At 43.8% G+C, this 23,056-nt stretch overlaps 1 protein-coding gene across 9 annotated transcripts in view; it reads right to left on the reverse strand.

Annotated features, from left to right (window-relative positions):
• Positions 1–4,479: 4,479 nt before the first annotated feature.
• Positions 4,480–23,056, reverse strand: part of TRAK1 (trafficking kinesin protein 1) — a 140,852-nt gene continuing 122,275 nt past the window's right edge. For 4 of the 9 annotated variants that reach the window (XM_081882932.1, XM_081882933.1, XM_081882931.1 and 1 more), the window contains 3 exons: positions 22,469–22,798; positions 15,420–15,522; positions 4,480–7,440 (listed from right to left, as the gene is read on the reverse strand). In XM_081882932.1, the coding sequence (XP_081739058.1) occupies positions 6,642–7,440; positions 15,420–15,522; positions 22,469–22,798 (1,232 nt within the window). In that variant the 3' untranslated portion in view covers positions 4,480–6,641. Of the gene's footprint in view, positions 7,441–12,915; positions 13,004–15,419; positions 15,523–22,468; positions 22,799–23,056 lie in introns of all 9 variants that reach the window. The other 5 variants (XM_081882936.1, XM_081882935.1, XM_081882934.1 and 2 more) reach the window with 3 other exon arrangements.

The raw sequence follows: 23,056 nt of genomic DNA on the forward strand, positions 1-23,056 counted from the left end.
GTTCCAAGGTAAAGGGTAAAGGTAAAGGACCCCTGGACGGTTAAGCCCAGTCAAAGGCAACTATGGGGTTGCAGCACTCATCTCGCTTTCAGGCCAAGGGAGCCGGCGTTTGTCCACAGACAGCTTTCCGGGTCATGTGGCCAGCAGGACTAAACTGCTTCTGGCACAACGGGGCACTGTGAGGGAAACCAGAGTGCATGGAAACACTGTTTACTTTCCCGCCACAGCTGTATCTATTTATCTACTTGCACTGGTGTGCTTTCGAACTGCTAGATTGGCAGGAGCTGGAACAGAACAACAGGAGGAGGAGGAGGAGGAGGAGGAGAAGAAGAAGAAGAAGAAGAAGAAGAAGAAGAAGAAGAAGAAGAAGAAGAAGAAGAAGAAGAAGAAGAAGAAGAAGAAGAAGAAGAAGAAGAGTAGTAGTAGTAGTAGTAGTAGTAGTCTGGATTTGATATCCCACCTTTCACTCCCTTTAAGGAGTCTCAAAGTGGCTAACATTCTCCTTTCCCTTCCTCCCCCACAACAAACACTCTGTGAGGTGAGTGGGGCTGAGAGATTTCAGAGAAGTGTGACTGGCCCAAGGTCACCCAGCAGCTGCATGTGGAACGTGAACCCGGTTCCCCAGATTACATGACTACCACTCTTAACCACTACACCACACTGGCTCACCCCGTCGTGGGGATTCGAACCGCCAACCTTCTGATCGGCAAGCCCAAGAGGCTCAGTGGTTTAGACCACAGTGCCACCCAGTGTTCCAAGAGCCAAAGGCGACACACGCACCCCTCCTTTGTTTTATCCTCACAATAAACCTGTGTGTTGGGTTAGGCTGAGAGCTGGCGATTGGCTCAAGATCACCCTGTGAGTTACATGGCAAGTTGAGGATGCAAAGCTGGGTCTTCCACATCCCCACATCTAATGCACGAACCACTGCATCATGCTTGCGGGCTGAAAACAGGGGAGGTTATCAAAGTATCTGGCAGGGAGTGAGCACAGGCGGTTGGCTGGTCAGGTATATTGTGGCTGCTGGGTCGTATGAAAAGAAAGATTAGGAGCAGGTTGCTTTCTACGAGAGAAAGCTCTGAAGTGTTTCTTCTGTAGTCCTAGTCTTACACAGGTCGCGAAGCGCCCTCTAGTGGCGGAATGAAGGTGTGGCGGAATGGACCCAGCTAAAACATGTTACATCTAAAATGATTTACAGAGGATATTTAACTCTGAGCAGATTTGTAAAATGTATAAGACTGGAGATGTAATGAGGTGGAGAGTACTTTCTTTCATATGTGATGGACCTGTAAGAGGGTAAAAAAGCATTGGGAAATAATTTATAATGAACTGGGGGGAAATGTTTAATAGTACCTTCCACACACACACACACCCCCCCAAAAAAATCACACACACACACACAAAAACAACAGAGTCCTTTTGTTGGGGATAATTCAGATGGAAATTCCCACTATGGTGGCCCGTGTTCTGTTAGCCCAAAAATGGAAAATGAGTGAGGTCCCAACCAAAGAAGCATGGCAACTTAAACTGTTGGAATATACGCAGCTTGCAGACTTAACAAGAAGAAGAATAAGAGAACAAGAAGAACATACATTTAGAGAAGATTGGAAAATGTTTATTGAATATGTGGAGGGAGATTCTGCAAACTTGAAAACGTGGGCAGCATTAAGATAAGTTCAATAGTGCAAATAGGTTTTGATGGAAGTAACAATGGAATACTGAATGGTTTAGTTTAAACAAAAAAAATTCCTTCCAGTAGCACCTTAAAGACCAACTAAGTTAGTTCTTGGTATGAGCTTTCGTGTGCATGAACACTTCTTCAGATACACTGAAAGAGAAGTTTCCAGACCCTTCTATATAGTGAGAAGGTGGGGAGGGGTATTACTCAGAAGGGTGGTGGGAATGGGTGATTGGCAGATAGCTGTGATGAGCCTGTTGACGACTCTTAACGACTGCAATAGGTCTTACAGGAAAAAGCAAGGGGTGAGAAGGTGAAAAGTGGCTTTGTCATGTATAATGAGATAAGAATCCAAGGTCTTTGTTCAGACCAGGTCTCTCCATGGTTTTAAGTTTGGTAATAAGTTGCAATTCAGCAGCTTCTCTTTCCAGTCTATTTCTGAAATTCCTTTGTAGTAAAACTTTGTATCTGTATCTGGTTTAGTTTATATACGCTATGCAAAAGGAATCATGGAAAGAAGTGATTGCTATTTTAAGGTTGTCTAAATGAATATTCTAAATTGTAAAAGAATATATATTTGTGTGTGTGTGTGTGTAGAATTTTACATCTATACAAAAATGCAATGATACATTATTATGCATGTGGCCACTGGCAGATGGGACTGGCTGTAGCCCCCAATCACATGCGTACAATGTGAAATGTGTTTGCCTCTGCCCAAAGTACGTGAAGTAACTTACTTTAGGGGCATAAAATCATAGAGTTGGAGGGACCCTGAGGATCATCTAGTCTAACCCCCTGCAATGCAGAAATATGCAGCTGTCTCTTACGGGGATTGAACCTGCAACCTTGGCATCATCAGCACCACACTCTAACCAACTGAGCTATCCAGGCTGACCCTGCTTTCTTCAAAATTCCGCTGGTGTTAAAAACCACCCTTTTCCTCTCAGCGTCTCCCCATACCTGCTTTCCTTACCTTGCTTACTGTTTAAAACAGCCACTCCCCTTTCTTAACAATATCCGCCCCTCTCCTCCCCCTACTTCCCACCACTATCTGCCTTATCGCTTAAATATTCATTCCAGATTTCTTCATATTTATCCATTCTTAATTTGCGTCGATATGCAATTCGTTCATATGTAGCTAATCTGTCCATATTATCAATCCATGTGCTCAGTGGAATCTTTTTGCGGCTCTTCCAATTCATCAAAACAAGTTTTTGTTGGGTTTTTTTGCTTCTAATATAGCATGGTACATCCATTTTTTCTGACCCCTTGAAATCTCCCATGTTTCCGGAATATAATTTAGAATTCAATTCAATTCCCCTAAATAGCCATTTCTTTTTATTACTCTTGCTATAAATATCCTCACCTCAAACCATTGTTAACAAAGGTGTAGTCATAAGTATATCAGTGTATTCAAATCTGAATTGTCAAATTGTGTTATTATTGTTATTATTATTTTTGTTGTATTTTTTTCAGTTGTTTGTATCGGAAAAAAATATTTTTTTTAAAAAAAAGAAACAGACACTCCCCACCCCCTTTCACTCTCTCTCCCTTCAAACTCTACTCAGAACTTCTCTTCCATTCCTCAGCTGTCTCATGTGAGAAAGGATGCAGAACTCTCAAATAGTATGGACACTAGCTTACACAAACTTCTGCCATTGGTCAAAACTCTCATTCTCCTCTCATTGCCTCTAATTCGGCTTTGCTCAAAATTCTGCCAATGTTTTAAACTACGTCTTCCCTCCCTTTCTCCCTTTTGGCTCCCATGCCATGGTCTATAATGAAGCTGTTACTTCACATTGAGATACATTCTGAACTTCTTTCTTCCCCTTTCCTGATCAACTCTGCACAGCCAAATGAAATCAGCTCGACAATCGCCACCCATCTCCCGGGCTTAAGAAAAATTTAATTCCAATTCCAGCAGGAGCTCCTTATGGAGGGCAGTGGACCCACTTGAACCTCAGTTCTTATTTTATTTCCTGCTTTCGCCCAAGGATTAAATCAGGACCCTCATAACTGCATTGAAAGTTATATAAGGTTTCAGCAGGATTATAAATGCCCTCTCCAGCAAATCAGGCGTGTTTGCAATCCAACTGTTGCTCTTCTGTGTTTGTTGTCCAGAGTTAGGTCAAAGCAGGAGAAAACACAGTAATTTCCCCCTTTTACCTAGCCAGCCTAGGAAAGCAGCGATGTATCTCTGTAAATTCATTGATCTGGGCTTATTCCAGTGAGAAGAGTGCTGGGAAAGTATTCCCAAATCATATTTTGCTGGCCTGAGAGGGGAAGGGGAGAAAGTCTCTCCAGAGCACTTCTGGGTCTGGCTTTTGTTGGGGGAAAATCTGGCCTTTTGTGTGTGCAGAGAAAAAAACGGGTTAGTGGAAGGTGTGTGAATGTGTGACTCCGTGGAGGAGCAGGGCTGGGGAAAAACAGTCTTTCTGGGCTTCTTGTCTCTCCAAATGAAGGCAAGTTTCCCTCCACAGGTGAGAGGTCACTGCATTCTGCTCTGCTTCCCAGACAAAAAAATTATTTGGAATCTGGCATCCCATTTCACAACCGAAATAACAAGTATTGGAAGACAGAAACAGGGGGGGAATGCAGGAAACACAAATCCAGAATATAATCCACAATATAACCTTTGTGACCTGATTTTCCAGTGGTTAGACACCTTCATTGGTTTATTGATATTCAATTGTGAATAAAACAGAAGTGTAATTCTTCAGTGTCTTGTGACCTGATTTTCCAGTGGTTAGACACCTTCTTTTATTTAAAAAGAGTAAATAATAATACTTTCAACTTCACCATTGGGTTTTTACTATTTTATTCCACAAATGAGCTCATGGTCTCTTGGTACACGAAAAGGTCCTCATACATTCGTGATTTTTTTTTCCCACCTATTCAAAATTGTTAATTTATTGGTTGTCTTAAGATACATTCAGATAAAAAGATTTAAGTTATGTTCTTGCAAATTGCAATTAAGTGCACACAGACAAACAGCAAGAAGAGGCAATGACGAAGTGCTAAAATGTTGGTAGAATAAATAGAAATCTAGAAGCCCATGCACTCGCTAATGATCCCCTCCCTTGCTGTCCTCTGACATTCTCAATATTCATAGCAGAATTGCAACTAGCTAATCCGTCAACAGATAACCGGGCTTATCTGTCGCTCATAAAAAACGACAACCGCACAGTTCCACTACTGCAAATATTTCTCAGTGCTAATGATTTAGTAACAGTCTGGCACAACGGCAATGCACGGTATGTAGTGAGGTACTGGCAATAAATAAATAAAGTGGGTTTGGTTTTAAATCAAGTCAAGAACAAGCCACCCACAAAACTAGGCACACCAACTGCTTCAAAACATAAGCTCAAAAATAAACCTGACCTGGGACAGGAAGTTCTGTTGAATAAGACCCCCCCCCAAAAAAAAACCCCAATGGAAGTTGCACAAGAATGCTCTGGCCAAGCTGCCATCTTCTTGGCGGAAGAACTTAATGGTGCCTTGTGCTCCCCCCGTTTGTTTTCAGTTCTTTCCGGGTGTTGTTTTAAGTTTCTACGTACTGGGTCATTTTGGACGCAATGCTACAGCGCTAAATTATGATTTAGCATTACATGAATGAACCTTGGACACAGCTTCAAGGTCACAAACATCAGCTTCCACTTTCAAACTAGCCAGAGCTCCCTGTGAAGTCCAAAGTTAGGGAAACTCATTAGTTTATCCTTATGGTTAGTGAACAAGCCAGGATCATAAACCAGTCTGATCCTGATTTGTGTGAACGAACCATTAAAAAAATATGTAATACTAAATAATGAATTAGCCTTACAATTAGAAAAGTCTTTGGGGGAAGAAAAGTCCAAATACAGAAGATTTCCAAAAGGTATTAGGGCGGATGATGTAAAACCATTTGCTAGTAGCTCTATCACATGGATCGGATGGAAACAGATATGTATGAAAGACAATTATAGCGTCACTTAAAATAGCAATGGTCTAACCCTGTTTATGAAGTGATCCACTGGGTCATTTTAAATACCTCAAAATCTGGAGGTAAAGAGTAGATGGAAATATTTATCCTTCACTTGTACCACTCTTACTAAGCTATTTTTGAAATTATTCTCTTAAGGACACATCTTTTGGCAATACTGTACTACATTTGTTTAAATTTAGGCTTTTAAACATACCTACAATCAACTCTTTCAGTGACTTTGGCTCCTCATGAAAGAAAGATACAAGATTTTGTTTTGTTTCTGAGAGGTGTGTATTTTCAGTGTCTGCAACAAAACACTATTTAAAGCACTTTTCCTTCCACATTCCAGTGCAGCATTGAAAATAATATTAACACAGGACATGAAACAGCAGCAGTAGAGGTGTGTTTTCTTCCGGGCACCTAGCAGACTTAGCAGTCACTCTCAACACATTATTACTTCAAGTTTATTTTGTAAGAAAAAAGATCCTTTGACTATTCCCCCTCTCATCCATAAAGGCAGAATAAGATGTTCAAGATGCTAATCTACTTGCTTTGATGAACTACAAAAATTTCTTGTGTTTATAGGAGTTACTATGTGTGCTGATATCCCACAGTTTGGAAAGAATAATCTGTGCCCCTTGCTAGATGAGGCTAGTTCCAATATCAAGCTAGGCTAACTAAGAATTCTTTATTTTTATTTTTTCTATCCAAGGATTGCTCTTTTTTTTTCAGTGCAAAGAAAAACAAAAACACCCTTTCCAAAAGGTTAGCATGTTAAATTGTCAAAACAGTGTCATGATTCACTTATAATACATCTGGTACATATTTACATCCTGTACAAAGTTTAGACTCTTCCCACCCACCCCCCATTAGGCACAAAGTTGATTTGTCAAACTCAATGGTAAATGGAAGAAGAAAAATCTGTTGTTGTTTTAAAAAAACTGTCTGAAGAAGGAGCGCTTTCGTTGTCTCCTCTACAAGTTCGGCCGCATCTTAAGCCATTCACCGTAAGCTGGTTTGCTTTGGAAGTTTTGCTCCCATCAACAGGCCAGGAGTAAAAGACGAAGGCGCTTTCATCTGCATGCTGGAACCCACCATCGTTGGAAAACTTCGGTTTCTCCTAATGCCGCTGTTCAGCTGAAGACCCCCAATGGCACTTGTCACAGAAGGACCGCCCAAGGCCAGGTCTTCTGATACCAGGCTCCCAGGAGCAAAGGCCTTCATTGGCCTTTGTGTCCCGGGGAGGAGAGGTCCTTGCACGTCCGCCAACGCAGGGGCTTGCGGCTGCCCCGAGCTCACCGCTTTGGCAATCCCAAACTTTTTCACTTTGTCCACGAGGTTGAGGTTCGAGACGGACACGTCCGTTTGGCTCTCGCTGCTGCGGATGTTCTTCTTCTCCCGCACCTCCTTCAGAATGGAACTGGCCGGCTTGGAAGCCAAGAAGTTGTCGTACGGGGGGCTGGTGCATTTGAACTCAAAAGACGGCGGGGAGGAAGAAGGCGTCTGCATAGGTGAGTTGGGGGGAGTGGAAGGGATGACGGCCATTCTGGGAACGTAGGTGCTCAGGAGGGAACTCCTGCCGGCACGGTCCCAGCTCTGCGGGTTATACACTGCCGCCGATATCCCACGCTCTTTCAGCAGCCACACCAGCCCCAAGGAAGTGCTCATGGTGGTTGTGGACTCCCGGAGGTTGGTGAAGGATTCGACCAAACTCAGGCGCCGAGGGGTGCATGGCGTGGCCACCGGGGTGCCTTTCAAATTGCCAACGCTGCTACAAGCTGGAGTAGGTGCTGTGTTAAGGCTGGCAGGGGGGAGAGAAACAGAAAAACAAGTCAAGGTCTCCATCGGGATACTGACTTTCAAACTGCCACCGCTTGATAAACCCACATATAAAAATGTACTTGGTACCAATTCAATTGCCTCAGATTATTAAAGGTCAGCTAGAGAGACAATGTTTGTCTGAGGTACTAGGAAAAAAGAGTTCTCAACCACCATTCTCAGGAATGATTTGAGTATAGTCGTACCTTGGAAGACAAACAGAATCCGTTCCGGAAGTCCATTCGACTTCCAAAACGTTCAAAAACCAAAGCATGCCTTCTGATTGGCTGCAGGAAGCTCCTGCAGCCAATCGGAAGCAGTGGAAGCCCCATTGGGCATTCTCTTTCCAAAAATAGTCTGCAAACCGGAGCACTGACGTTTGGGCATCTGCGGCATTTGGGAGCCAAAACATTCGAGAAATAAGCTGTTCGAAAACCAAGGGATGACTGTACAGTGGTACCTCAGTTTTCGAACGTCTCCATTGACAAATGTTTCGGTTTTCGAATGCTGTAAACCCAGAAGTAAATGCTTCGGTTAACAATCTAATAATAGGATTGCAGCTGTTTGTAAGTGTACCAACAGAACTTAAGGGAGATACACAGACAGAACATATTCCAAACAGTTATGCTTTATCACTAGCTGTGAAAAAGGAATGCTTGTCCTAAACTCCCTTCTACTGAAAATTTTAATGTTTTATTTTTCGTAAACTACTTAGATGCTCCAATTACAAGCAAGAGGTACATTAGTTTTGTTAAATAATAAAAAAGAGGGTGGAAGGAATATAGTCACTATTTTACAGCAGATGTTATTAAATGCAAGCTTCCTGCAAACAGGCCACATACTCGTAAGTCTAAAACAAGATTTCCCAAACTTGGCTCTCCAGCTGTTTTTGGACTACAACTCCCATCATCCCTAGTTAGCAGGACCAGTGGTCAGGGATGATGGGAACTGTAGTCCAAAATTGACCCAAGTTTGGGAAACCCTGGTCTAAACCCTAGTCTACTGTGCACCTTTCCAGATGATATTAAATTTGGGAAATACAGAAGATTCTTATAAAACCAAATGCACATTCTAGATGATGCAACTTGGCCACATTATGGTTGAGGAAACGGGGGGAAACTCCAGACAATGTGATCATGTACAAAAACTACCTTAGTCCTGTGGCTTCTTCTTCTCTATGCTCAATGGGGCAGCAACATTATATCCATCTCTTTCATCAGCTTATTTCCATTTAACACACAGCCGAAAGGAAACCCCACAACTAAGCAAGTATGTGTACAGAGACCAATGCTTACATTTTTTTTTTGCTCCTACCCACCTAAAAGAGGTCTGGTTATTTTTAGGGGAGGTTGCAAACTCACAGCTTCTCACACACACCATGCAATTGTTTGATCAACTGCTGATTAGTTGTTTTATTTTATTCTACCTTCTGATCCTACCAGGTAAACTCTGAACAACAGGTCAGAAAATAGCCATCAAACGCCATTCCCATGAAATGATGCAGAGCAGGCAATATGCACACTAAAAATGCATGCGGCTTTACCTAGATGCTGGGTCAATTTTTGCAAGTTACAATAGCTGCTTCTTCCTCTAACAAGGGCAGATTTAATGAGGTTTCTATTATCAAGACGGGACGCGGGTGGCGCTGTGGGTAAAACCTCAGTGCCTAAGGCTTGCCGATCGCATGGTCGGCGGTTCAAATCCCCGTGGCGGGGCGAGCTCCCGTCTTTCGGTCCCAGCTCCTGCCCACCTAGCAGTTCGAAAGCACCTTTAAGTGCAAGTGGATAAATAGATACCGCTTTATAGCGGGAAGGTAAACGGCGTTTCCGTGTGCTGCGCTGGTGCCGGCTCGCCAGAGCAGCTTCGTCACGCTGGCCACGTGACCCGGAAGTGTCTCCGGACAGCACTGGCCCCCGGCCTCTTAAGTGAGATGGGCGCACAACTCTAGAGTCAGACACGACTGGCCCGTATGGGCAGGGGTACCTTTACCTTTACCTATTATTAAGACATTCTGATTACAGTGATGGCAAGATAAACTGTGCAGAAGAGCATGAATTATGATGTTCACAAATCCCACAACATAAATCTCTGCCATGAATACTCACTACAAAACAAAACCGCCACTGAAATCACTAGCTGTATTCCAGTGGCGTAGTGTGGGGGGTGCAGGGGGGACCGGCTGCACTGGGCGCAACATCTGGGGGTTAGGGTTAGGGGGTGCAAATCCACGGGTTAGGGGGCTCAAATTACTTGCCTTGCCCCGGGTGCTGACAACCCACGCTACGCCACTGCTGTATTCCCGCTGACTGAGTTTCAGTTTGGAGCAAATATAAAATTGGGGGGGGGGGGGCTTAAAAAAACAAAACCAGTACACTCTGTTGATACAAAGTATATTGGTCAGAATTCATTTTGGGAGCTATAAGACTAGTGTGAGCAGATTGCCGTGGGGCTGACTCAAACAGCTGCTGTTTCGGCATGGGTTAAAGAGGGTCTTGTAAAAAAAAGTAATAATTCTACCCTGTTATAATTCTGCCATTGAAAACTGGTGTCGGAGGCTTGTGAGGGAGCTAAAAGAACATTTATTTGAGGTGTAATCCCATGCACTGGCTGCTATGGGGCCATAACTAAAATTATGGTATAGTTAAAGCACACTTTATGAACATTCAGGGACACATCCTTATCACTGCATGTGATACATGGCGACATATCCCAAAAAGTCACGGTGATTGGGCTGTGTGTCGAACAACTCATGAAGCCAGTTCAACATATGCACCTATGTGTATTCTTCCCTCCCTAATAATAATAATAATAATAATAATAATAATAATAATAATAATAATATTGTCATGAGAAGCTGCCTCGGGAGAAGGCAAAGAGAGTACACCGAACTTGAGAGTACACAGAACTTAGTCATCACAGCAGCCTGCTCCCTGCTGCATAGCAAATATGCCCTCTTGTGGAGCGCAGCTGTAATTCCAGTTGTTTGATAACAGCCAACCAACTTGGTTAAGAGCGCTAAGGGACAATTATCCACATGGCTTGTTTGACATGGCAGCTGGGGTGGAATGAACTCATGTCACCACCATATCGTACACTTACAGGGGGAAAGTGACGGAAAATATTACATTTCCCCCTCAGGTGAACAGGAAACCAACATTCCTTTGTGCTAGGTCAGGCATGCCCAACCTGCGGCCCTCCAGATGTTTTGGCCTACAACTCCCATGATCCCTAGCTAACAGGACCAGTGGTCAGGGATGATGGGAATTGTAGTCCCAAACATCTGAAGGATGCCTGTGTCTGTGCTAGGTGCTCTCAACAGGTGAATGTCACTACAAGTCACTGCAAACTGCTGCAGCCCTGGGGAAATGTGGTCAGGTTTTGTCACATGTGAAAGCATTGCACATGAAAAATACAAATGTGTGCGTGCAACGGTGAGTATGTGTGCGCACACAAATGTTTCTTTTTATAGGCATTGCCTATGATCTTGCCCTAGGTTTATGGGTGGCCGCCTGCTGTTCTTGTGGCTCTTGAATCAGTCCTTGGTGCAGAAGGAAAGTTTAACAAAATCTGCTCTAAAGTGCTAACAGAGAAGCTTGTCCATTCTCACTCATTCCAGGCTTAAAATACTCCTTGATATTAGTCCTAGGCTAGGGCTGGCAGGTAGACTGGAGCAGTTCTGCAGCAGTTACTGGAAGGGAAACATGATAGCTTCCACATAATCCCACACTCGGAAGGAGCAGGCAGGTTCTTTTACATAAAGGAGGAAGCCACAGAACCTAAGTGAGTTACTATGGAGCCTGGAGGTAACCATCCCATTCTATTTTCAAATAAGTAACTTGCAAAAACTCTTGGGCATGTGATGCTCTACAAGATTCACAAAAGAGAGCTGACTGTGTTCTAGTATTCCAGGAAATCCTGGTTTACTTTGCTTCGTGAATAAAAATTTAATTGAAAAGGGAGTATCACATCAAATCTGGGATAAAAAAGGTCCTTAAATGGCTGCAGCCTTACCCTTGTCTTTTCTACCCCAAAATGGATTTATGGATTAGTCTTCCTGATCAAACAATATATGTGCTAACTAGGTGCTGGGAATGGCTTGTAAAATAAACTTGGGAAAGAAGTTCATTTTGATACCTCCATAAAAGTTGCTGGGCATCTGCACTGAATCTTACTCTCTCTAACCTTTGCCAAGAGTAGCCTGTTCTCAAAATCTTTAAGAATGCCTACTTAAGAGTAGGTTACTATACTCAAATATTGCCCGTGCAAGGGGCATTTATGTCAGATTCACTAGCGCTCAAGTCCTGGAGCAGGAGCTACCAAACATATCAGATTTAGCAAAGGCTTAATTTTAAGGCAGGTGCATAAACATTCCCTCCCAGTAAATATTTATATAGTCTTGACACATTTTTTATTCCCTGTACTTCCGTCAATCACTACACTCCCCGAGATAAATCGCTAACTACTCTCAACTGCAAACTCCTTGGGACCAGGCCCTGGAATGTTTACCTGCATTCTTCTCCACAGCATCAAATAAGCTGAGGTTGCTGCACAAACAACAAAAGGTACCTTTCAGAGGCCATATAACACTGGCCCTGAAAGACCTACATTGGCTCCCAGTATGTTTCCAAGCACAATTCAAAGTGTTGGTGCTGACCTTTAAAGCCCTAAATGGCCTCGGTCGAGTGTGCCTGAAGGAGCGTCTCCACCCCCATCGTTAAGCCCGGACACTGAGGTCCAACGCCGAGGGCCTTCTGGCAGTTCCCTCCCTGCAAGAAGCAAAGCTACAGGGAACCAGGCAGAGGGCCTTCTTGGTAGTGGCGCCTGCCCTGTGGAACGCCCTCCCATCAGATGTCAAGGAAATAAACAACTATCTGACTTTTAGGAGACATCTGAAGGCAGCCATGTTTAGGGAAGTTTTTAATGTTTAACATTTTATCACTATTATTATTAATATTATCATTATTATTTTGGGAGTTGCCCAGAGTGGCTAGGGAAACCCAGCCAGATAGGCGGGGTATAAATTATTATTATTATTATTATTATTATTATTATTATTATTATTATTATTATTGCAACAAGCGTCCCTATGCTAAAGTTGACCAACAAGGCAATGACAAGGGAGGGTGCCAGATGTTTCCTAAATTGGTAATCGTCCCTTTGCTAACAACAGCAGGGCCTTGTTAGAGGGAGGAAGGCAGGGTATTCAAAATGTGTCCTGAAAACAAAGACCAAAAAGAGAGAGTAACTGTGCTTTCAAATCAGTGTTAAAACCAGCACTTCACTATATGGAACTGATAGTGTTTTGGTTAGAATGCCACCTTGTGTTAGGATGTTAGGTTAGAATGGAAAGAGGGAGGTGGGACTGAGCAGGAGTCTTTGAGTTAGCTGGTGCCATAAAACACTAACATTCCTTCTACAGGACTCTGCCAGCAGGGAGGCTGCTGGCAGCGCTGCTCACCCCCTGCCACGCTGGTCATATTGTGTGCCCTACATCTCCTCTCAGCACAAGGTGACATAAAGCAGTCTCATCGTCTTCCTCACATGACCTGTGAAGAAGCATCATTCAGAGTTTAAGGAGCTCCACTACTCCAACCCCTTGCATTGGTTCTGAATCCACAGTGAATGTCAAAGTACCGTATTGGCCTGAATATAAGCCTCACGCCCCCCCCCCCCCGGGACGCAGGTGGCACTGTGGGTTAAACCACAGAGCCTAGGACTTGCTGATCAGAAGGTCGGCGGTTCGAATCCCCACGACGGGGTGAGCTCCCGTTGTTCGGTGCCAGCTCCTGCCAACCTAGCAGTTCAAAAGCACGTCAACGTGCAAGTAGAGAAATACGTACTGCTCCGGCAGGAAGGTAAACGGCATTTCCGTGCGCTGCTCTGGTTCGCCAGAAGCGGCTTAGTCATGCTGACCACATGACCTGGAAGCTGTACACCGGCTCCCTTGGCCAGTAAAGCGAGATGCACTGCAACCCCAGAGTCGGCCACGACTGGACCTAATGGTCAGGAGTCCCTTTACCCCCCCCCCATTCCAGCCGCGAAAAGTTAAAGTGCTGCCTAAATTCGCAACCTTACAAAAATTGGCTTTTACGATACCGCTGCTGAAACAGACCTACGGTAAAACGGAATGGGTGCGAGTGTCTGTGGAATTTTAAGGGAGCGGTTTATATCCCGGTATTGTCTCCCCCCTCCTTGGATTTTAAAGGTGCTGCTTATATTTGGGTGCGGCTTATATTCGGGCCAATACAGTAAATAAAAGAGACAACCCCCACCTCACCCCGGCCATCAGAGAGAGCAAAGTATAGATTTCAGGGTAAGCTAAGGGAAGTAGCAAGTGCGCTTTCCAATGAAATCAATGTCACAATAAAAATTCACATCTTAAGCAATAGAGATTGCCACCAGAAGTTCAATAGGGAAGATGGAGAGGGAATTGCAGCTATATCTGTAGCTTTTTGCAGCACCTCACAGCATGGGATCAATGGCAAATTTTATGCGGGCTGGAGAAAGAAAAGGGTGAGGGAGAGCAGGAATTCCATAAACTGAAGATAGTCGATGTGAAGGAATTTACATCATATCCTTTGGTTTGTTAGGACAGGTGCCCCTCATAAAGTGGGGCAGTGGCAGGTCTCATCATGGTGTGTGTTACTATTTCTTCAATTCCTTTGTTAAGGCCTTATTTTTAAATGAAGCAAGGCTCGACAACATTTTGTAATGTGGAGCCAGCCAGTGATGATTTCTTTCCGGAGGCTCCATTCCGTGTCTCCATGGGACTTTGGAGTAGAAAAATCTATCAATTTATTAACTCTTTAATTTTACCTTGTGTGTCACGGCGCCATTTAAACTGCTACAAAACAACTGTGTGGACAACTGTCTGTTGTTATTACATGAGCTTTTGAGAACGATAACTCATTTCAAACCCTTGGACATATCTATTTTTAGGACCTTGAGGGACTTTTAGTGTACAATTACATTTAACAGATAACTGTAGTACTTTTTTAAAAAACCCAACCCCCCCCCCTTCATACCTGGCTAATTCTTACTGTTAGGAATCCCTCTCCTCAGATTCGTAGATGATGCCAATTTTGCCACACTAATCTACAGTGGTACCTCAGTTCCCGAACGCCTCCATTGTCATATGTTTCGGTTCTCGGACGCCAAAAACCCAGAAGTAAATGCTTCTGTTTTTGAACGTTTTTTTTGGAACCCAAAAGTGTGATGTGGCTCCTGCTGAGTGCAAGAAACTCTTGCAACCAATCGGAAGCTTTGCCTTGGTTTTTGAACGTTTCGGAAGCCAAATGGGCTTCCAGAACGGATTACGTTCAAGAACTGAGGTACCAGCATAGTTTCAATTACCGTATTTTTCGCTCTATAAGACGCATCAGACCACAAGACGCACCTAGTTTTTGGAGGAGGAAAACAAGAAGAAAAAAATTCTGAATCTCAGAAGCCAGAACAGCAAGAGGGATCGCTACGCTGTGAAAGCAGCAATCCCTTTTTCTGTTCTGGCTTCTGGGATAGCTGTGCAGCCTGCATTCGCTCCATAAGACGCACACACATTTCCCCTTACTTTTTAGGAGGGAAAAAGTGAGTCTTATAGAGCAAAAAAATACGGTATTTGAAGACTTGACTACTGTTATCTTTCTTTGACTGTAAAGCCACTGGCTTTATTAATGACTCTGAGGTACAAAGTGACATTAATCTCATCGTGTCATCCTTCCATGGAGATTGACATTATTACGCTCCACAGGAGCTGCAATCAACTTTGGAGACATGCCAGATTTCTTGGATGATTCTGGATCAATAAGCGCTGCGTATATTTAAGACAAGCTGGTGATGTGATCTGAGGGGAAGTTTAGAAGGTGCCGAACCTTGAAATATATGCATCTCTCCAAATCCCCTTGCCTTCTAGGCTAAGGCACTCCCCTGTCCCAGGGAGCACGACAGCTCTCTGGAAGCCCTTACCTTGGAGTGACTCGTGTGAGCTCGTCGGAAGGGTGCAGAATGCGGCAGGTGGTGAAGGTGAAGGTGGAGTTGGTTTGTGACATGCACTTCCCAGGATGATGTACTACATTAAAAAGAATAGAACATTCTTTGCATTTATATATAAAAGGGGGGAGAAAAGAAAAGCTCTGTGCACTCAAACAGATGGAGAAGCGATGCGATACTTCTCGTGGGATCGATGCAGGGAAGGTGAAATACAACAGGCGTCGGATTTGATTCACTTTCTTTAGCACATTCATCTCCAGGAGGAGAGTTCGTCATCAGAGCTAACACCTTTTCGGTTCTTGTATTCTTTAGGGCTCAAAAACAGGCTCTGATGCCTTAAGGATTAGGAAGCCCAGTTCTCCTAGCAAGTTTAAGTAACTAATGTGCTCACAGACCAGCTGAGTGGCATGGTAGCTCCTCTCTCATGGTGGCTTATCATTAACCCAGCCTGGTAGGTGGGGTATAAATATTTATAAATATAAATTATTATTATTATTATTATTATTATTATTATTATTATTATTATTTCACTCTGGGAGGAAAATAGAGCAGCAAGATCATTTGAGAGGGGCTAGTGATGTGGTTACTTAATATGCCGCCATTTCCCCCAGTAATCACATTGCCAACTTTCCCCACTGATTTAGTTGTTCTAACATTGCCAAAGTTGCAGGCAGAAGAGCCACGGCAGGAGTGGTAACCATGCCGCGACCGTAACTTTAAGAATTGGTCTCAATGTCCATTTCCACATTAGCCTCTTCTGAAGAGGCAATGCCGGTAGGAGATTTAAACAAGTCCAACCGGTAGACAAGACCTTTGCGGCGTGTGAAAGAAATCAGCAAAGCCCAGAATGATTACACATTTCAGCTTCCCCCATATTGATCCGGGCCAAAGTATCCCGTCATCTTTCGTTTCAGTAATGGATCCCAGTAGAGAGGCAGCAGTAAATATTATGTACATTAAAATATGTACATAACAGAACACATGTGTGTTTCTTTTTGTGCCCGGAGGCCGGTGTAACCATTTTGGAACCACTACTGTCCATCTGCGACATTTCCTTGCCTTTCCCCCTCCTCCCCGACCAAAGACAGAAGCATCTGCAGCTGCACAAGATAGCAATTATGTCATATTCATTCATAAAAATATTGCCATATGTTAAGCAGAAAGGGAAATATATTTGCCGTAATTTTACAGTGCTGCAGCAAGACATAGTTGCCGGCACCCTAGACCACAACAATATTTTTTATAGTTTATTTAACGCGTCCTTAATTTGTGTTTAGAAATTGCTGTAGAGTGCATCTGTAGAACGCAAACTGGAACTAGCCATGAAGTATGTCACACTGCTTAAGATTCTCTTAACCCCTGTCCACATTTTAACACAATGCATATTCTTACATACATTATAAAAACATGCCTTTGTATTTTGTCAAGCCTAGAAAGATGTGTGAGAGAGCGAGGCAAGCACTGTGTAGTTCTCTACTATCCAATTTAAACAGATATTCTGCTGGATCCAGAGTTCCAGGAGTAAAGTTCCATGCACAGTTTGGGGTATCCTGAGGTCAACAGATCCTGCAAAAAATCTTATTCAGAAGATCGGTAGACCTTCAGTATGGGAAATGGTGTGGGGGGCTACAGAGGGAGCTGGAAACCCCCCCCCCAAAAAAATTGTGGAAGCCTCTGGTGGGTCCAATTTTCTCTGTGAATGGAAGGAGCTCTTTTTGGGATTGATGCTCTACAACAGCCTCGCGCATAACAAATGCAATGTAGCATTTTCTCAACTTGGGTCTCAAAGTGTGGCAGGACAAAACTCTCACCATCCCCACCAATGGTCAGTGAAGATGGGAGGTGCAGTTCCAACAAAATCCAAAGAACCACAGTTTGAAGAATGCTGATGTAAAGAAAGCTACAAGTCTTAAGGGCTCGCCATGCGGAGTAGCAGTTTATATCATCTTCCAGGGGTCTATTTCCTACATTGCATGCCTCAGAATATAGGCTGGGGTGCCAGGTGTCAACTCACCTGGACAAATATACCCTGGCCTCAGTAATTCATGCTCCCTGTAGATTAGACTACAGCAGTGCATTTTTTTGTGGAGCTGCCTTTCAAGATGGTTAAGAAACTGCAATTAAATCTAAGATACAGGTGCAAGGCTGTTAGGCGGACTGAGAATTACAGTTATGTCACCCCCTGTGACATATTGCTTTGAATCCAGGCTCAATCCAAATAGCTCTTTTTGGCCTTTAAACAAAGCTGTGCTTGGTCTTTTTGGGGGGTTCCCTGTCATCTGAGTGGTGGCAAAGTAACTACTGGGCAGGACCTTCTTGGTGGTGGCATCTTAACTATGGAATGAATGCTCTCTCTCCCCAGGGAGGGTCATTAAACTCATCCAACACCTACTTTGATGGAATTTCAAATTCAGGCAAAAACAAACAAACAAAAAGCTCTATTCTCCCAGGACTTTAAATGTGTAATTTTAATTACTGGGAATGTGCTTAAGGGTGAGCGTCTAAAGTCCGGGGTGGGGGTGGGGAATTAACACACACCCCATGCTGTATAGGGCTATGTGCATGCCTGTGTGTGCCTTTATAGTATGCAGGACAAATGCAAGAAAAAAATGGGAACAGAATTTGAGAATAGGGAAGCAAATATGTATTCAACACAGTCACGTGAATAGAAGATGGCATACGAAGAAGGAGGATTAAGGCAATTTAGAATTTATATGTATGAGAGGAATGGGGAAAAGGAGAGTATGTGTTGGTATCTTGAAAGCATGGGCTGTGGCAGAGAAGCCGTAAGGGTGCCGCCACATTTTAACCAAGACCACTTCCACACCCCTTGTGCCCTAGGCTGCTGGAGCTGTGCTAATTCTCCCCCTTCTGCCACGTGACATACTTCATGGTTAAGTCCCTTTGTTGCAAAGCGATTCAGAAAACCGAAGGACGTGCATCCAAAATGTTCCTTGAAGTACAACCCCTTTCGTTGCGACAGCAAAGATCTCATGATTGCGTAGGTTCTGAGTCAGTAAACAAGCCTTAGTAAGTTAGTGGTGTTAAAACATGCACACAAAAAAACATGCCAGTGAGGTTTCCTGTGACTGTTGATCTTCCTCCTCCTCTCAACATTTAACCCGTCCCCAAACACATAGTTTAGGGTGAAAGGACATATACAATGGTTTGACACATGGCTTTGAACAGAGACATCACATCCACATGCCACTCCAAACTTCTAGAGAGGCTGAGAAAACACACAAGGTCCTTTTCTCTCGTCACTACTGTTTAGTGTATGACTTGAGGCATGCACACACAACACAACTAAGAAGACTCATGTGTAGCTATGCAGGCCTTGGGAGAAGGAGAGGGGAAACTTTGGCCTTCCAGATGTTTGGCTACAACTCCCACCAGCCTTTTCTGTTAGCCACGGTGGCTGGGGTTGATGGGAAATACGGTTCAGAAACACCTGGAGGGCCAGAGGTTCCCCATCCCTGCCTGAGAGAGGAATTGCCTGGATGAAAGTGAGACAGCCTGACAAGTGAAGGGGTCTACGTGGGTGAAAAGCGACTCAAGATTTGCCCCATCACACACAGTGTTATGAATTCTATTAATGGTTAACACATAGATCTCAGGACAATGTTTTTTTTAAAGAAATCTCTACATCACCTCTAGAACTGATGCTGATGCTTCAGGGATTAGGGTAAGCAAGGTAAATTAGTTAATATATAAGGGAGGGAGGGACTGGGCCTAGCAATCATGATTCTCTGTGTATCATGGAGAACAAGCAGAAGGTTAAAATATGCTGGAGAAAATCTCAAATAACCAAAATGGAGAGGAAAAGTTATTTGGAGAAAAGTATCTGAACACTTGAGATGTAAATTAAAGTTAGACAGGAAGCATAGCACTAGATGACAAATTAAAATAGACCAAAGCAATGCAAGTTTTAGATTAGGTGATTGTTCCAACTGTGAAATGCAGAGACTGTTGTCCCTGCAAGATCCACTTTATAAAAGACACCAATTTTGTTTTCCCGTAGAATTATATTAGAAGGATTCCAACTGCCCTGATAAAAATTAAATTAAAACTCATTGTTATGAATGAATAAGAAAGATAGGAAAAGGCTGCTAAAAGTAGCAATTGAGCCCAGTAAGAGGAGTGTAACATTGAGAACCAAAGGGAAATCAATTTCTAGAGCTCAAGGACGGATCCTGCAAATATACCACTAGGGAAACCTTGACAAACAGCATCCTCCAGCAGTCAACAGCGGAGCTTTTCACATGTCCGTAGCATTCTCTGTCCTTTGAACACAATAGAAATAGTAAGCTTCCTGTAAATTAACAGTATTTCAAAAAGAAAAAAGGCAACCCAAAGGTTTCATCCTACGCAGTCCACATCTTATTACAAGGTCAGAAACACAGCTGCTATAAAACAGGCAAAAAGAAGCAGGTCTTGCCACTGTGATTTGAAAGACAAAGCACAATAAAGAGCTAAGCATTTGTCGAACGAACAATCACAATGCTGTTGCATAGAAGAGAACGAAACTCCTACTTTTGTAGTATTAAGATTCTGGACAGGCCTACACAGATACGCTAGCCAGGGAGAAGCACCTCTAGCCCTCTGTGAGTCTCTGCCCTGGCTAGGATACTCAGAAGAACAGACACCCCAAGTTCTCCAGGAACCGCTGAGAACTCAAAAGGTCATCTTAAGTGCCGCTCCAAAATCTGAAGCAGGTACAAACTTCTGTCTGCTCTAAAAGTTCACAATGTCATGAGACACCCCCTCTCATGTCATCGGGCGCAGGCAGAGGATTTGGAGGAAGATCTCATGTGCTGAGATTTGCAGCAAGCTGAATCAGTGCAAAACGACATCTGCTCAGTGCAACTGAATTAGCACACACAAGGACTGATGAAAAGGACTGGGGACTTTCAGATTCTATGATGTGTGCGAGGAGACTAAAAAGCAGCAGTCACACATATTCTTCAACTGGCACAAACACTTTCTGATATACATTTCATATTTGGGCAAATAATGTTCATTCTGTGGAAGCAGCACTCGATTCTGAAAAGAGCTGTGCACTGAACTACACACTCACTCACCCACCCAATAATTTCATGGCTTAAGGCCACAACACGATTACAATTTCAGCTAATTATATAAGCTCCAGACCTGAAGGGTTTCCCTGAGTAACAAGATACATCAATATTCTCCTATTTAAAATGTATTTTGGTTTGTGAAATTATTATTATTATTATTATTATTAATAATAATAATAATAATAATAATATTTATACCCCACCTATCTGGCTGCCACTCTCTGGGCAGCTTCCAACAAAATATTAAAATACAGTAATCCATCAAACATTAAAAGCTTCCCTACACAGGGCTGCCTTCAGATGTCGTCTAAAAGTCTGGTAGTTGTTGTTCTCTAAAAGTCTGGTAGTTGTTGTACCGTTTTATTCCAGAACAGTTTAAACTATCAATCTTCTCAGACAGGACCAAAAGTTTATGTCATAAGCATAGAGGCATGGCAGCACAGAAGTGAAAATTCAGTTGCCCAACATCAGTTCTCCTGCAAAGTGCCTTAAGAGAGCACCTTCTCTTGTTTTGGTCTGACAGGAAAGTGGTGAGAAACCCAGTCATGGCACTACAGAATTATTTCCCCTTCCAAACCCAGACTCCTTAAATATTGGCCCCGTCAAATACCAGCTGAGGGTGCTGCCAGGACAACTATGCTAGGAAAAGGTTTTTTGTAAAAAAACTTTCCAACCCAGACTGAGGCCCCCACCAGTGTGCAAAAGCATTATATGTAGTTAGAATTGCCGAGCTGGAAGGGACGATGAGGACCATCTCGTCCAACTCCCTGCAATGTAGGAATCTTTCATCCAATGTGGAGCTTGAACTCACAACCCTGAGATTTAAGAGTCTCATGCTCTACTGAGCTATCCCTCAGTTGAGTCCTAAAGAATAACTGACCTGAAGGGACCTAATCCTACATACCGTATTTTTTGCTCTATAGGACACACTGAACCAAAGGAGGGGGAGAATAGGGGGGGGAATTCTCCCCCTCTCTGCTCAGCGCCCCTTCAGCGAAGCGGCGGGAGAAATGGGGCCCCTTCCATTTCTCCTCCCGCTTGGCTGAAGGGGAACTGCGCAGAGAGGGAAAACTGTGCAGCGCCTCTCCAGCAAAGCAAAGCCAGGAGAGCAAGAGGGATCGGTGTGCACTAACCCCTCTCGCTCTCCAGGCTTCAGGCGGCTATCCGCAAGCCTTTGGAGCGCAGCAGGAACTCCTGCTGCACTCCAAAGGCTTGGGGATAGCTGCCTGAAGCCCCCGGAGCGCAGCGGGAGTTCCTGCTGTGCTCCGGGGGCTTCAGCGAAAGCAACGCGAGGCCAAGGAGCGCGGGGGGAGCTCTCCCTCTGCGCTTCGGAGGCTTCGCGTTGCTATCGCTGAAGCCAAGTAGTCTGCATTCGCTCCATAAGACGCACACACATTTGCCCTTAATTTTTGAAGGGGGAAAAGTGTGTCTTTTAGAGCGAAAAATACGGTAAATAATGAGACTATGCTTGTGTTCAATCACTAGGTCCTGTTTGCTTCCTCTTGCGATGAACAGCACTTCAAGAGCAACCTGGAGAAATAATATAGGGGCTGAAACCCAACTCCTGCTTAACAACAACAAAAAAGGATGTTTTTTTTTGAACACTGCAGCTTCCATATGGACACATGTATATGCAGACACACAACACCAACATCTCTTCTCTCGGGACCTTAATTGAATCACGTTCTTTTTAGCAGCCTTCTCTTATCCAAAAAAGAAAACCAAAAATGAACCATGCACTTTTTAAAAAAAGTACGGCAAAATCAATGATATGTTAGAAGCAATCGTTTTGGAAACGGTCTCGTGTTAATCCCTGAGCGCACGATTGTGAGGAAGCTACACATGAAGCAACACTACGGATGCTGCTCTGGAGAGACGTGAGAATGGCCCAATAATCGACATCCTGCAAACACGGCAGTTGTGCTGGACTTAATGAGGTTCCCTCACCAGACCCCTCATCATCGTCAGTCGCCGGTTCCTGCATCTCCTCTGGGGAAGCCTGAGAGCGACTTGGGGGATTCTCGCTGTCTGAAACAGTCCCTTGCGCTTGTGACCTCTCACCTGAGGTCTCGGTGTGATGCATCGACGGCGAGGTAGTTAGGCCCTTGTATGTAATGTCACCTGACTCGTCTTCTTCAAAATCGTTAAGGCAGTATACTTCGTCCTGGTCGAGGTCAAGAGTCCGGAAGCCCTTAGTGACAACCCCGGGCCGGGGGTCGAGGATGCCCCCAAGGTGAGGCTGCGCAAGCTGTTGCCAGTGGTGCAAAGTGGCAGAACCTTACGGGGAAACAAAACAACAGCAGAAAGTCAGAACCTTTGGGGATTTCCCATTGTGAACTAGGCTACTTAAGGCTATCGCCACATTAAATCTTCACTTGCTTCAAACTCCCCCAACTCATACTTGTTCTGCAAGGTAACTAACAATGGGAAAGTGCATACAGTGGTACCTCGCAAGACGAATTAATTCGTTCTGCGAGTTTTTTCATCTTGCGATTTTTTCGTCTTGCGAAGCATGGATTCCCTGGGTATTAACAG

The sequence above is a fragment of the Podarcis melisellensis genome (assembly GCF_964234715.1).
Source record: "Podarcis melisellensis genome assembly, chromosome: 12".
NCBI classification, from domain to species: Eukaryota; Metazoa; Chordata; class Lepidosauria; order Squamata; family Lacertidae; genus Podarcis; species Podarcis melisellensis.